This window comes from Chinchilla lanigera, unplaced genomic scaffold, assembly GCF_000276665.1.
Source record: "Chinchilla lanigera isolate Chin_1 unplaced genomic scaffold, ChiLan1.0 scaffold00049, whole genome shotgun sequence".
Lineage (NCBI taxonomy): Eukaryota > Metazoa > Chordata > Mammalia > Rodentia > Chinchillidae > Chinchilla > Chinchilla lanigera.
Window position 1 is genome coordinate 16,040,792 of NW_004955450.1, and position 14,094 is coordinate 16,054,885.

General features: G+C 56.5%; 2 protein-coding genes across 28 annotated transcripts in view; one reads left to right on the top strand and one right to left on the bottom strand.

Moving 5' to 3' along the window:
• The window catches only part of Lipc (lipase, hepatic), a 114,581-nt gene that overhangs the window by 92,923 nt on the left and 7,564 nt on the right, over positions 1–14,094 (bottom strand). The window contains exons 1-2 of one of the 3 annotated variants that reach the window (XM_005393838.1): positions 8,150–8,230; positions 7,844–7,975 (exon numbers count right to left, since the gene is read on the bottom strand). In XM_005393838.1, coding sequence (XP_005393895.1) covers positions 7,844–7,928 — 85 coding nt within the window. In that variant the 5' untranslated portion in view covers positions 7,929–7,975; positions 8,150–8,230. The other 2 variants (XM_005393839.2, XM_005393840.2) reach the window with 2 other exon arrangements.
• Positions 1–14,094, top strand: part of LOC106149600 (translation initiation factor IF-2-like) — a 90,290-nt gene that overhangs the window by 6,593 nt on the left and 69,603 nt on the right. For 15 of the 25 annotated variants that reach the window (XR_001235885.1, XR_001235886.1, XR_001235887.1 and 12 more), the window contains exon 1: positions 905–3,212. The exons of 5 other annotated variants lie outside the window; for them this stretch is intronic. Coding sequence is in view for 6 of the 20 variants with exons in the window: in XM_013518960.1 (XP_013374414.1) it covers positions 2,616–3,212 (597 nt within the window). In the remaining 14 variants the exon portion in view is untranslated. 5 more of the 25 variants (XR_001235897.1, XR_001235895.1, XR_001235901.1 and 2 more) reach the window with 5 other exon arrangements.

The window sequence follows — 14,094 nt, forward strand, 5'->3', positions numbered from 1 at the left end:
GGTTTGCGGTCAGACGGGCCTGCCTGAGAATCCTGTCATTTCGTTACCCTGAGCCCCAAAGTCCCCAGCTGCAGGCCCGGGACAGTAAAACCTATCCCACAGAGGGGATGCATGGATTAAGCGAAATAAATAGGTACGGCCCTTGGCACATGTAAAGGTTCTTAAAAATCGTAGCTGCTATCCCATGTATCTTGGTTCCACTCCGCGAAAGCAGTGTAGGAGTTTGCCTCCAGAAAGCATCCCGTGTGTATTTGTACTGTCAGTGTCTGATCCCGAAGTGACGTGTGCTGCCGTGTTCTCACAGAACCGCACTTCCTGTGTGCGCGGCCCTGCACTCCTGACGGCAGCTGCACGCGCTAAGCGCGGTCAGGCTAAAGTGGGCTGGAGCCTCGCTTCCCACTCCCGGATCCCGCTAGCTTAGGTGCCAGTTCCAGCGGGGGGTTGACCCCTGCAGCCATCCCGGTGGTGGTGCTATGGCAGCCACCCGGACGTCCCTGTCTGACACCCAGCTGGGATCAGACGCAAACGGAGTCGCCCAGGCTGGGCTGCCCACCTGTGCACAGGTGTCAAGAGACTTCACAGACATTGCTTGAATTCCTCTGCAAGAGAACCGGAGACAGCACAGCAAAGCCTGGGCAGCCTGGTGCCAAGGCCGCCGCAGAACCCAGCCAGTGCCCGCAGAACCCAGCCAGTGCCCGCAGAACCCAGCCAGTGCCCGCAGAACCCAGCCAGTGCCCGCAGAACCTAGCCAGTGCCCGCAGAACCCAGCCACGTGCCCCGGGACCCCGAGGCAGAGAGGAGGCCACTCTGGGACAAACACGCGTGACGTGTCCCCCTCCGATCAGCACCAGCTCAGCCCTGTTCTACTCTCCCACCGGCGCCATCCTGCCTGAGTAAGTACGAATTCGTTAACAACAAGCAGCTGCTAGATTATTGTGTCACGGACCACTCAAGTGCTTGCCCTGCTAGCAGAATCCAAACCGGAGCCCTGACCTTCCTCCGCCTCACCCAGCCGAGCCTGGCTCCCGGGCAGCCCCTCTCAGCTCCGCCCCCTCGGGGCGCTCTGGGGGGCCTCTCCCTGTCTGCCCTGAGCTACAGAAACCCAGCTTGCAGGAGATGCCCGTGAGACGGGGATTTAACACCTGCCCAGCATCGATTACAGGGTTATTGTAAAAATCTGGGGACAGAGCGCCGGTAGGAGAGATTTTTCAAAGATGAAATGGCTGTTGGTCGCCAGGCTAGCGTGAAGCAGTCTCCAAATGCGTCTCTCCTCAGCCTCGGGAGAGAGGGTTTGGGGGTGGAAGGTAGCTGCTCAAGCTCCCAGCGTGTTCCTGCTTCGGTTTCACCCTGTGAACCCGCCGTGACTTGGCGCTTGGAGCCGCGATTAACAAGAGCACGTCGGAGACCTGCCCAGCGCCCGGCCTGACCCGGAGGCAGCGCGGGAGGTTTCGTGGGTGCAGCGCCAGGCGGGGTTGCACAGCTGGTGAGCTCGCCCCAGCCTTCTCTGTGCCGCCCTTGCTCCCCACACAGGGGCGGGCGAGGCGGGGAGCTCGGCCGTGGGCCAGCCTGCAGCCGCCTTCCCGGGCCTCCGACTCCCTGTCATTTTCAAACTCCGCGTCCAGGCCCGGGCTTAGTTTTCCTCCCAGGCTCAACTCAGATTTTGTCTGTCTGTGAAGCCTTCTGGGCTTCGCACCCAGTGCCATTTGCACACGTACTGGGGTGAAATTATGCACCCCGCCCCCCAGAGTTGGAAGCTCGGTGGTGAACGGAATTTTCTGATCCTGGGCTGGAGCGGAGCAGGTGGCTCGTGAATGAGGGCCGTCTTGCTGCTGCTCCTCTTGTCATGCGTTCTCTCTTGGGACTGGCGGCTGGAACACTTGTCAGCAGAAAGCTTTTCCCTGTCAGGAAGGGCCAGTGCTGGGCAGCTGAGAGGCCGCAGCCCTGCCCCGTGGTAATGCCCAGCTCACGCGAAAAGAATGTCCTTGATAACATTTGCAGGCTGCCAGGGCAGAGTTCAGAGTGGATGGTTAATCGGCCGTCAGGGTGACTACCTCCTGCCATTGCAGGGGACTCTCGGCTTGGGAACTTTTCGTCACAAACTGCTTTATTACACGGATAAAAAATTTACAGAAGAGCTGCATCCTTTTCAGCAGCCTGATGTCTTGTTTTGGAAGAATACATTTGCATGAATGTCTTGGGTTTAAGAAAAAAATACAAGCCCAGGGAGGTGGGCGTCCAGAGGCGCCAGGTGTGGAACCCCGGCCCTCACCCTGCGCAAGGAGGAAGGGCAGGTGTGCCCGGGGCACTGGGGCGGGCAGCCAGGCCACCCAGGCCCATTTCGGTTCTGTGTTTGTTTTCCTAGCGGTTCTCTGTGGCGCCCAGGCCCGCGGCACCCTGGGAACCTGTCAGATGCGCGGGTGTCCAGGCCTTCCAGGGGGCAGCTCTGGGGGGGCCCGGGAGCTCCTGCCCCAGCCCAGCCGCAGCCTGCAGAGCCGGGCTGCCCCCGCCCCCGGCCCCATCTGGAGGCAAAGGTGCTTTCAAAGCATTCGGATCTCTGAAGTGCACCTCCCCAGGCGCACAGTGCCGACAGCCTTGGGGCACGCGGGCACACAGAGATGCCACGCGGGCTCCTGCGGGCACGCATGCGTGGACTTCTCCTCCGGTGCCTTTCCCTTTGCCCTGCCGGCGGGAACGCCGCACGCGCACGGTCGCGCCCACTGCTGTTTGCCCACGCAGGGTCGGAGCGCAACCGCCGCTGGGTGGGGTCAGGGATGCCTTCCCCTAGAGCTGCTTCCAGGCCGCCGGCACGCGCGGACGCCACGCCCTGCCCCGCCCTGCCCCTCTCCCTGCCCCGCCCTGCCATACCCCTGCCTCTCCCTGCCCTGCCCTGCCCCGCCCTGCCCCTCTCCCTGCCCTGCCCCGGTCCCCGGCTGGTGGGCAGCGGGAAGCGGCCTCCCCTTGCACGCCTCGGTCCCCGCCGCTGCTCCTGCTCCCCAGCGGCGGCAAAGCTGCGAGTGTGCCTGGCACCAGCGTGCCTGCCGAGAGCTTGCTCAGCCCCAGCCGGCTTCGCAGGGTCCCGGCGGCCCGGGCGGCCCTCGGCCCTCACCGCGCTCCCGGACGCGCCCCCTCATGGCCGCGCTGGGCACTGCACGTCCCCGCGCCCGGCCCACCTCACTCTGCTCCGGCTCTGTCCCGCCTGCTTCTCCCGTGGGGTGAGTGCAAGAATCGGCCAAGCCCCGGGTCCCTGCGACAGGCAGGCGGAGGCCAGGTGTCTTCTTGTCCAGGGGCGCGCCTAGCGGGGCGGCAGGGCCAGGGGTCTGCAGAGGGGCTCCCTGCGGAGGGAGGGAGGCCCGGGGTCCCTGGAGCCCTCCCAGGGACAGCAGGCGCGAGGGCTGGTCCCCAGCAACCCCCAGCGATAAATGCAAGCGAATTTTAACATTCAAATACTCCTACCCTCTGTGGCCTTGAAACCCTTCACGCATTTTTAAGTTTGCTTCCGTCTCCAGCGAGGCGCAGGTACTCACTCTGGGCACGGCTGTGAGCCCACGTTAGTTTTAAAAGCCGGAAGACACGTTGTTCCTGACTTTTGTGAAGGTGCCAGGTCCCTGTCGCCCTGACGCAAAGCTCGGGGCTGTTTAGGCGGCCTGGGCCGTGCTGACCCGCCGCCTGCACGCGGTGACGTCCCTGAGCGGAGGGTGAGCGCCCAGCGCCGGCAAGGGGGCTTTCATGTCCGAACCCGGTCGTTTTTTCCCGAAAGTTTCTGGAAGTCTTAGGTTTCCGGCGGGTATTGAAACCAGGCTTGGGTAAGGGGTGTTGAGTTGGTGCTAGCAGCACTTTTCAATATGTGTGTGTGTGTGTGTGTGTGTGTGTGCGCGCGCACGCGCGCGTGAGCGCACACGCGAGTTCTTTCCAGGTCTGTACTTTTGGACGATGCGCTTTTTTTTTTTTTTTTCCGGTACCTGGAATCGAACTCACGACCTTGCGCTTGCCGGGCAGGCGCTGTGTCGCTGAGCTAAATCCCCAGCCCCTGAACGATGCGCTTTGTCAGCTCCGTGTCTGTTTGTGCATAAGGAAAGCCTCCTACTCGGTCTGGATCCACCCTTCCAGGTCCCGCACGGACACGGCCTCCTCCCAGGGGCTCTGCGGGTCTCCCTCACGCACTGTATTGACCCACAGGAAGGATTTCTTTTCTTTTTTGTTTGTTTTTTGCGGTACTGGGGATTGAACCCAGGGCCTTGTGCATGCTAGACAAGTGCCCTACCACTGAGCCACACCCCCAGCCCTTTTTTCTTTTTGAGACAAGGTTTCATTCACTGTGCAGTTCAGGCTGACCTTGAACTCATTTCATAGCCCAGGCTGGCCTTGAACTCACAGCGATCCTTCTGCTTCAGCCTTCTGAGTGCTGGGATCACAGATGTGTGCCACCTTGCCTGGATACATCGAGCAGTTTTAAAAGAATAAATTTCAACTTTAAGATATTCAAACACAAGGGCGATATTTGCTGCAGGAACTCAGGTTTTTACTTTGCAAACCAAGCCTTATGCCTCACAGTGTGCACTCTTTTTTTTTTTAGATTGCTTTACATTTTAGACATACAAAAACTCTCAGGACATGGAAGTCACTTAACTTCTGTTTTTTTTTGGTCTTTTTGAGACAGGGTTTCACTGTGCAGGTCAGGCTGGCCTTGAGCTCACAACGATCCTCCTGCCTCAGCCTCCCAAGTGCTGGGATCACAGGCGTGCACCACCACACACTGTGCTTTTGCCTTTACAAGCACTGTGCTGTCACTTTCTACTTTGAGTCTTTATCTCCTGTTTAAACTCAGGGACAGTACTAAGTGGCACACCCAAGTGAACTGGAAGGAGGCTGAACCGGGAAGGTCTTACTCCTGCTGGGCGAACGGTGCTGGTCTGTGCATGTTGGGCCAGTGTGGAGCCGGGAGTTCTTTCAGTTAATGTCGAGGTAGAACACAATATTCATTAAAGAATAAATAATAAAAATACAATAATGTGACACATATACACAGTAACCATAGAAGGTTTTTAGAACTTAGGCCCAAAAATCTGTTTTACTTGAGGAGCTTTTATCACCAACATCAATGAAAGGTAGACTAACTTTTGCTTCTAATGTTGTGTAAATTTTGTGGGGACAGAAGTCCCCTTATTTCCAGCTTCCAAGGCTGGAGCCTTACCAGGTGGCCAGTGGTTCCTGGAGGGTACGGTGGGTGACAAGGGCCAGCTGCTCAGAGCAGCGTTTCTCAGCCAGCGGGCCACACCCTGGGGTCACGGGGGTCCCCACTTCCTGAGTGGCCCCGGGTTTTCTATGTAGGCTCCACAGCAAGCGCCACATCGCGAAGGACAATACAGATGCAGGCAGGAGAACCCAGCTGTCTCCGTTAAGCCGCACTCACCAGAGGTTTGCAGTATTTCTTTGTAAAGCGGTATCTGACCTTTTTGGGGTTAGTATTCGGAAAATGCAGCTTATTTTTCATAAAGCCGTGTCAGGGGTTAACAAGGGTGGCTTTATTACCCTTGCTTTCAACAGCATTGATGAAGGATTTCCCTTTCTCAGTGTTGGGGCCTCAGGGCTCTGCAGGAGAGGTGTGCCGGGCCGTGCCTCGCCTGTGCTCGAGCCCTTGACAGGGGCCACGGCGCCTCCCTGGGCAGTGGGCCTCACCGTCTCCAGGCTGTGGTGCTGGGGCCAGGGCGGGCGGGCAGGGCAGACCCTGAGGTGGCTCGGGGGCCGCCAGGGTCCTGCAGCACCAGCAGGGCTTGGAGCAGCGCTGGCTGCTCGGGGGCCTGAGGGTGACAGTGGTTCTGAACGCCACGAAGCTCCCTGCATCCGGTGCCCCTGGGTGCTGAAGGCCAGAAGCAACCGTCCGCCCTGCCTCCTGGTGAGCGGAGGTTCCCCGGCTGCACACGGACAGGGCTGCAGCCTCACAGCCAGGCGGTGCCCCAGCAGCCCAGGGCCCCGGACAGGACGCGGAACCGCGGGGTGACTCACAGGGGGGGTGAGCGTGACACAGAATGCGCTTGGCCTGGCACATCCGGGTCAAGTGCGCTGGGGAAGCGGGCAGGAAGAGGGCAGTAACAAGGGGCTCGGGGGCTGGCGGCGTGGGGCGGGCGGAGGAAGAAGGGTCCCTGAGGGTTTTCCCTGGCCTGTGACCAGGGACACAGGCTCCTCAGTCTCAGTGTCGTGGGGCGCGGTTTGCAGTGTAAAGGCCGTTGCAGGACAGCGTGTCGGGCTGTGTCCCTGGCCTCTGCCCACCAGATGCTGGAAGGAGGACACTCTGTCCCGGCCGGGATGCCCTAAACATCTCCAGACACTGCAGACTGCCCCTGTGACAGCCGCTGGCACAGAAAGCGTCAGACAGGGGCTCCCCCTGGAGACACTGGCCCCAGGAGGACATCAACCCGCACACAACCGGGGCTCTGCTCTCAGGGGAGCCAGCTGCCTCTGCACCCCCATGCCTCTCTCCCGAGGACCTCCTGACTCATCTCCGCCTCCTCCGTCAGCACTGGGATAAACCAGGACCAGAAAGGCAGCAGCAGGAGGGGAGTTTCAAGGAAAGCCTGGGTGACCCCTGACACCCAGGGGAGGCCATGTTTCCCTCACCCTCTGCCCAGCCCTGGCACTTCCACTGCTGAGTCTTGCTGGCTAAGCGTGGGGCAGACGATGAGGGGAGCGAGTTATGTTCAGACATGACCTGCTGGGGCGACGAGAAGGAACGAGCCGCAACTTCAGGAAGGGGGAAGACCCGGCTCCCAGACGCCACGCCGAGGAGAGAACCCGCGCCCGCGCGCAGCCGCTCTGCGTCTCCACTCATGAAACCGCGCAACGGACACGTCAAAGCTCGAGGGCGCAGGGGGCTCGAGTGCTGGCCCAGGCTGTAAGGTCCCACCCGGGACATCAACATGCCTGCTAACTTTGCTATGCTTCAGGCATGAGCCAGCAAACTAACACAACATTCTGGGCCAGGAGACTGTGACGTCGGACGTCACGTGATAACCAAATACAAAGGGACGGACCTTTTTGTGAAAGGGGGAAAGTTTCTGGAATTCTCAGGCACGTACCCCGTTATGTCCTAACTCTCAAAGTTTCGGAACTCGGCTTAAGCATCGTCCCTAAGAAACCAGTCCCAGTCCCGTAGCGTCACTCACCTCTGATCGAATATAAAGCCCAGACTCTCACTCAGGTTGGTCAGATGGCTTGGCTAATGTCAGGGCCATCATTTATTGATCGAATGGTCCGCTCAGCGGGGAACTTGGTCTCTGCCTACCTGATCAAGCGTTTGGAACTGTCCTTGGCTAACAGTCTAGTTTATGAAGTGACAGACAAAACAGGAGAGGCTGCTACTCAGTTCTCACAGTAAAACTTTCACCGAAAAATGAAGACCAGAAAATACGCAAGAGGTCTCTACTTTAGATCCAGCTACAAGCAGCACTCATAAATTCCTCTCTTCAGAGAGAGCCGGGCAAGGGGACAACCCCAGCAAGACAGAGCATTTCGGCCCATGCTGTGCTCCCAGGTTGCAAATTAGATGCCAAGTTAACTCTCAGGAATTTCCCAGGTCTCCCACTCTCTGCTGAAGATGTCTGAGCGCCACTGTTTCCAAATCACAACTTCACTGCGAGCGGCACGAGCTCTTACCCTTCTCCCGGTGCTTTCCTAAGATTTCAGTCCTGTTTGCAAAGTGCTACCTCTCCCTGGGAATCTGCAGCTCCGCTCACAGAACCACCTGGTGCGCTCAGAAGCCAGCTCCGTCCCACACAGCGAGTGTTTGTGGTACGAATTTAAGAAAGCAAAATCCATGCCTGTCTCTGGAGCAGAGAGAGGCCCTTACCTGGCTCCAGGCTTTGTCCACGGCCGCGTGACTGGGTAAAGATGCACACAACCAAGAAAACGGCAACGCGCCGGGTGCCTCCCATTTCTCCTGCCTCTCCCGGGTCCGAGGTCTTCTTTCCAGTTTCTGGAGCTAGAGAGACCAGAATGCCTGTCGGTGCTCTGTTAGGGAAGGCTGCCCATCAATCATTAACCTCCTCACATGTTGTCTAGCACCTGGACCCCTTCCCTCGCTGCCCCCAGCCCCACGTCTGACCGTCTCTCCTACCGACAAGATCTAGCTGTGGAAGTGCTTTTATCCTGATACCTTTTGAAAATCAAGTGTCTTGTGGTTTATTCTCACCCTCTCAGGCCCTGGCCATCGTTCCAAATTAATCCATTTAAGGTTAACATGTCATGTTTGGAAATTCTGTCAAAGGTCAGGGTGGGTGGCTGCGGCCTTGCCCAAGTCTCCCTTGGCAGCAGAGCGAAGGCCTGAGGGCCCAGCTGACGTCCAAGCCCAGGGAGTGCCGTGCGGCTCTGCCGCGCCGGGCCCTGCGGGTCCACTTCTGTTTAGCCGAGTGAAGTGGCTGGCGCTGGTGTTCATCACAGTGCGGTGGGCGACATTCCTAGAGCCGACAGGAGCAGAAGTCCTTGACTCTCAGGGTAAGGAGGAGCTAGGTGGGGAGCTCAGATGCCCACGCTGAGCCCCGGGGAGGGCTGGCCCGCATCGACCACACCCTTCCCTCTCTGTGTTTATGACGGCTCAGCCACGAGGCTGCTCAGCAAAACCAGGCAGGGGGTTTTCTACCCTGTGCAGCTCTTACGCTCATCCTTGCATCTTAGAGTGACTGAAGCTTAAATTTTATTCAGCACACACACACACACACACACACACACACACACACTTCCTGCTGCGTGCCCGTACCAGACCCTGTTCTAGGCACCCGGGATATACAAGCAGACAAAGATCAGAGTCCTTGTAGGGCTTTGCACCAGTTATCTGCAGATAACGGCAGCAGAAATAACACAGCAGAGTCTACGTGGATTGGCAGAGCGCAGTGAGGCCAGGAGCACCGGAAAGGCTTAGCAGACGAAGTGGACAATGGTAGGGATTTTAAGCGGAGCGGTCAGAGGAAACATTGTGGGGAAGTTGGTCTTAGGACAAAGGTTGAGGGAGGTGAGGGAGCTGCCCCTGGGAATTCCCTGGGAACTTCAGGCAGTCTGGGCCAAGGCCCTGGAGCTGGTGCAGGCCTTGTGTGTTCCCAGAATAGCAGGGAAGCCAGAGGACGGGGGTGGGGGACTGTCACTGGCCTTTGGCTTCTGCACTGTGAGCTGTGGAGAGCCATTCTGGGCAGAAGAGGGCTGTGCTTCGCATCACGTTTTAAGAGGTCACTGATCTGCGGGTGAGCAAGGGTGATGCAGGATCCAGTGAGAGCAATGGAGGATCCAGTGAGGGCGGTGGGGGATCCAGTGAGGGCAGCTTGGTCCCTCATGGTCGTGTGCAGTCGGATGGTGCTGGAAATATTTTGAAGGTGGAGCCAGTTGGATTTTCTGGCTGCTAGGGTACGGGGTGGGGCTTCCCTTAGCGGAGGCAGGGGAGGCCGTGAGGGAGCAGCTTTGGCCTGCGCAGTCCCAGGCGGCCCTTAGCCCTCCAGGTGGAAATGCCAGGCGGGCAGTGAGATGTCCCGGGGACTCTTGCCTGGATAAGATGCCCTGAAGAGCCCAAGTGGCCGTGAGCCCAAGCCTTGCTGTGTGCTGCCCCAAGCCTCCACCTCTTCCCCCAGCGCTGATTCCTGGGGACCACGTGACAAGCACGTGACTTTGATCGAGCTCTCTGCCCTGGAGGCCTGGCCGGCTTCTCCTGCCCGGCACAGTTAAGGGCAGCACCCGAAAGTCCCTTGTTCCTTCTCTTTCCCTGGAAGCTGAGTCCAAAAACCAGCTGTCGCCTCGTCCTCGTGCCTACTCTCATTGCTTCTCCGCTGGGCACTGCCAGTAACTGCCCCGAACCCCGCTACCCCACCTTGGTTTGCAGATTAGCTTCCTAAAGATGCCCACGGATCCAGGAACCTTCAAAAACCACGGCCCCACGGCCCTGCCCCCACCCCACCCAGAAGCTCTGCAGAATCCACTTGCACCACTTTCTGCTCTCAGCACTCTTCTAGTTCTGGGAATCCCCACCCCCAATTCCTCTCTGACTGTTCATGCCCGCTCCTGAGAGTGGCTGGTGGAAGGGGTTCTGTGCCTGCTTAGATCTCCTGCCATCCCCCGCCCCCTCCTGCCCCCCAAGCTCCTTCGGGTCCATCACCGGTCCTGCCCCCTCTGGTTTTAAGGCACAATTCCCCGTAGCTGGCTCTGGAGGCTGCTGGGAGGGAGAGGATCAGGGCCTCTCAGGGCAGGCGTAGGCGGTTTCCAGGGCCCACAATCCTGGGTTGGCCATCTGTTAGCTTTGAGGGCACCCACACCTTAATGGGTGCCATTCCTTGCCCATTAAGTTGGGATGGCACGTGCCTGAGACCATACTTTGAGATACCAACTTATGAAGAACTCAGTCCTCTGGGACTGGAGCGTGGAGAACGCTCATTTTAAACCAGCTCCTGGGTCCCTCTTGTCCTGTGAAGCTTGAGACCCTTTGCCACGGAGGGACCGACTTGGGTGCGTGAGGAGCATAGAGACTTTTCAGGTCTGTCTTTATATCACGTTACAAGTTTACGTCTGTGTGTGCATGCTTATAATATGTCAGTGCTCTATTACTTGTAAGCAAATAGCTGCCCATACACTGGGGGGGGGGTGCACTCAAAATTTTTAACTAATAAAGATGCTCTTGTCCAAGAGGTGATGTCCCTGCCGTGGAGGGACAGGTGGCCTTCAAGGTGGCATGGCAATGCAGTTGCCTTCTTCACTGCATCCGAATAATCAGTAGATCTACTGGTGGCATCTTTGGTCATTTCCGCTTCCAAGGAAGTGCAGGGGTCTTGGAGGATTGTGCAGTGTCCGTAGATTCAGAGCGGGCGCCTGGAGCTCCTCCGAGGCGGGAGCTGGCAGCAGCCCCCACCTCATCCCTGCAGGGCCCGGTGGCTTCTCCCTGTGCTCTTCAAAGACGGTTCTGTCTGGGTAATGCTGCCCTCTGGTTTGTAATCCTCAGACTTAAATAATAATGGCTTTATAATTAGATTCTTAAGAGTTGCCCCGTTCTTGCTCTTTTAATTTGAAGAGCTGCTCGAGAACATAGAGATTTCCAGAGATTGGCATTTAGCGACCTGGGTGACCTTCAGAGTCATGGTGATAAGGAAGTGAACCGGAACACAGACACAAACACTGTGGGAAGGAGGCGGGCAAATGCCACGGGACAAGGTGAGATGCACTCGGGTGAGAGGGAGTTTCATAATCAGGAGCAGACTTTTCTTTCTTTCACCTGACAGTGGCGAGTCTTGATATTCTAATAGAAGAGCAAGCAAAATGGTAGTGTTTGGATTGTTACTGTTATTTCTCTGATTTTTCCATTGAAATATACGGTTCCAAGAACCATATCTCAACAGGAAAAACATCCATATCTCACCAGAAAAAGACCAAAAGGTTGGGGACACTGGGACACCTACGTGCAGTGCCAGTTCTCCTGACAGAGACAAGGCCGAAGCCCCCCGACACTGGAGCAGAACCGGACTTTCCTACACCTCACCTGTTCCACCCCTGAGGTGGAACTGACGAAGTCTGCAGGCTCCTGTCGTAGGAAGGTGGCTCTCCCTCTCTCTTTTGCCCGGGGCCACCCTACCCCTGGGAAGTGAGCAACGTTCTGTCTGGTCACCAGTCGCTCTGTGTGGACATTCTCGTACTATTTGGGGACACAGAAAAGCAAGTGGAACAGGGCAAAACAAACAGGGGAACCTCATTCCTGTGGGCTGGCTTGGGACCTTGCCTCTTCGGAAAGGAGCTGGGTTGGAGTTTAACCTTGTCTTTATCTATGTTAAAAACCGAAACGAATGTAAATAAACAAAGGGCAAAAACAAGATCGCAGAGGATATTTTAGACAGGGGAAAGGACCAAGGGTTTCAAGTATCCCAGTGGTGTGCAGCCACGCAAGAGTATCACACCCGGGGACCGGGAGAGCCTCTGCCCGGCCCCGCCCCTGCCTCCATGTCTGTGACCAGAGGCCAACTCTGCCACTCTCTCTGCCTCAGTTTCCTCCTGTGTCAAATGGGACTGTGAAGCTTAAATCACGATCGCCCGAGAAGCCGGGAAAATTAGGCCCTTTTGATTTTCTAACAGACAAGGTAGGAATGATCTTTTTCCTGTTTTACAGGTGAGAAAACTGCAAGCCAGAGATTCCTTGTTCCGGGTCGGGTGCCTGATCAGTGCAGGTTGGACCCAGAATTCTAGGTCGTGGAAGCAACAGTTGGGAAAACAAAACAAGAATAAGAACAAAACCCCAAGGCCAGAGCAGTCTTTTATGGTGTCTTGGTACCAAGGATCCAGTAATCCCCTGTGTGATTTTATTAGTACCAGGAAATGAAAGACCTTTTTTCTCTCTTTGTGTTATGCTTGCAAGTAAAAAGATTTAAAACTTTAGGTTGGCTTCATACCGCCAGGCAGACAGGGGACAATGCTGGCTCCTTGACATTTGCTTTGTGGAGTGGAGGGAGCAGTCCTGTCCTCCTGCCACACAGGGTGCTGGCTGGGCTCGGTGAGGGTGATCGTGCTGGGCTCCTCAGAGAGACAGAGGAAAGCCGTGAATTGTGTGGTCGGTGGCAGTGACACGGGGACTGGGCCAGGAGGAAGAGCACCTCAGCACTGCAGCTCTCTGTGGGGGCCAGCGCCCCTGATTGTGGTTCTCCAGGGTCCTGTCCTCACTCGGGGGGTCAGGCCAGCCTGGGGCTCTGGACAGACAGGCACAGGCCCCGCCTCTCTGGGCAGCGGGTCTTGTAAGAGCTGCACGGCCGTGGCACGTGAGTTCATGGCTGCAAGAAGCCAGGCCCCAATCCCAGTTGTCCCCTTCTTTTCCCAGGATCCCTGTCAAGACCGGAGGAGCTGGTTACTCTCTGATTCTTGGGAAGCCCAGACAGTAGGGGTGAAGAATGCAGAGGTCTGCTCCAGCTGAGGTTAAGAATGCAGGTTTAGCTGAGGCCAGCCGTTGTGTGACCTCAGCTAAAACTTGGGAAGAATCCCTGCCTTTAGGCACGATTATCCCTGGCTACAAAGGCAAACCTGGGGGCAAGCGGTCACCAAGTTGCCCAAATCCACCTGGCAGGAAGTGGTGGAAGGAGATTTCAACTATATTCGTCTAAGCCCAGGGTCCATCCAAAGAAAGCAGCTTTGTCAAGCACAGTAGGAGTTGGTCATGAGCTCTTCACATAGCTACGATTTTATTTTTAAATGGAATTGTGTCATGTGACCACATAATTATTATTATTTACAACAAGTGATTTGAAGCCCTTTCTCAGCTATTTAGTGGAGATAGTCCTGAAATAGGCCCAGCAGAGGACAGAATTAATGGAGGTGTCGGAATGGGATTGGACTGCATCATTTATGAACAGATTTGTGAATGGCTCAGGAAGCTCTGTGTTTGAGCTGATGCTGTCAGGGTGAGGCTATGCTACCCAAGGGCCAGCTCAGATCCCCTGTGGCAGGGCAGCCGGCGGCCCTGGAATTCCTGTGGGCTGGATCATGCTGGAGATCTTCAGAAAGCAGCCAGTGAGACACTGATGTGCTTTGAGGATCTTCTTACGAGGTCATCTCTAAAGGGAAAACCATGACTTTAGCTCCCTCTTAGAATGAACAGATGGTAAATATTACTGGGCTCATTAGTGAGGAAACAGGTACTGGTGTTCAAAGGAGAAGCCAGGACCCACAAATTTACATGGACGAAGGGATGTGTGAACGGAAGCAAAGCTAGCTTTTTCCACAGCCCAGGAACGAAGTCAGCAGAACTTCTACAGGGTGGGTGTCAGTTTGCATTTTGTGGTGCTATTAGTTATCTCCAAGTTACTGCGTTGTAAGATACTCCAGTGTTGGAATCAGGTAACCAGGAAGGCTGTGCTGGGTATAGATCATGCATTATCTTCCAGTGAAGCACTTGAGTTTCCCTGTAACTCTTATTGTCAAGACATGATAAGGGAGCCAGGTATGCGCTACATGCACCTGTAACCCCAGCACTCTGGGAGGCTAAGGCAGGAGGATTACATGTTTGCACCCATCCCAGGAAATTTAGCAATTTAATAAGATGGTATCTCTAAGTAAAAAACGAAAAGGAAGGAAGTGGTAGCTGTTGATGTGTGT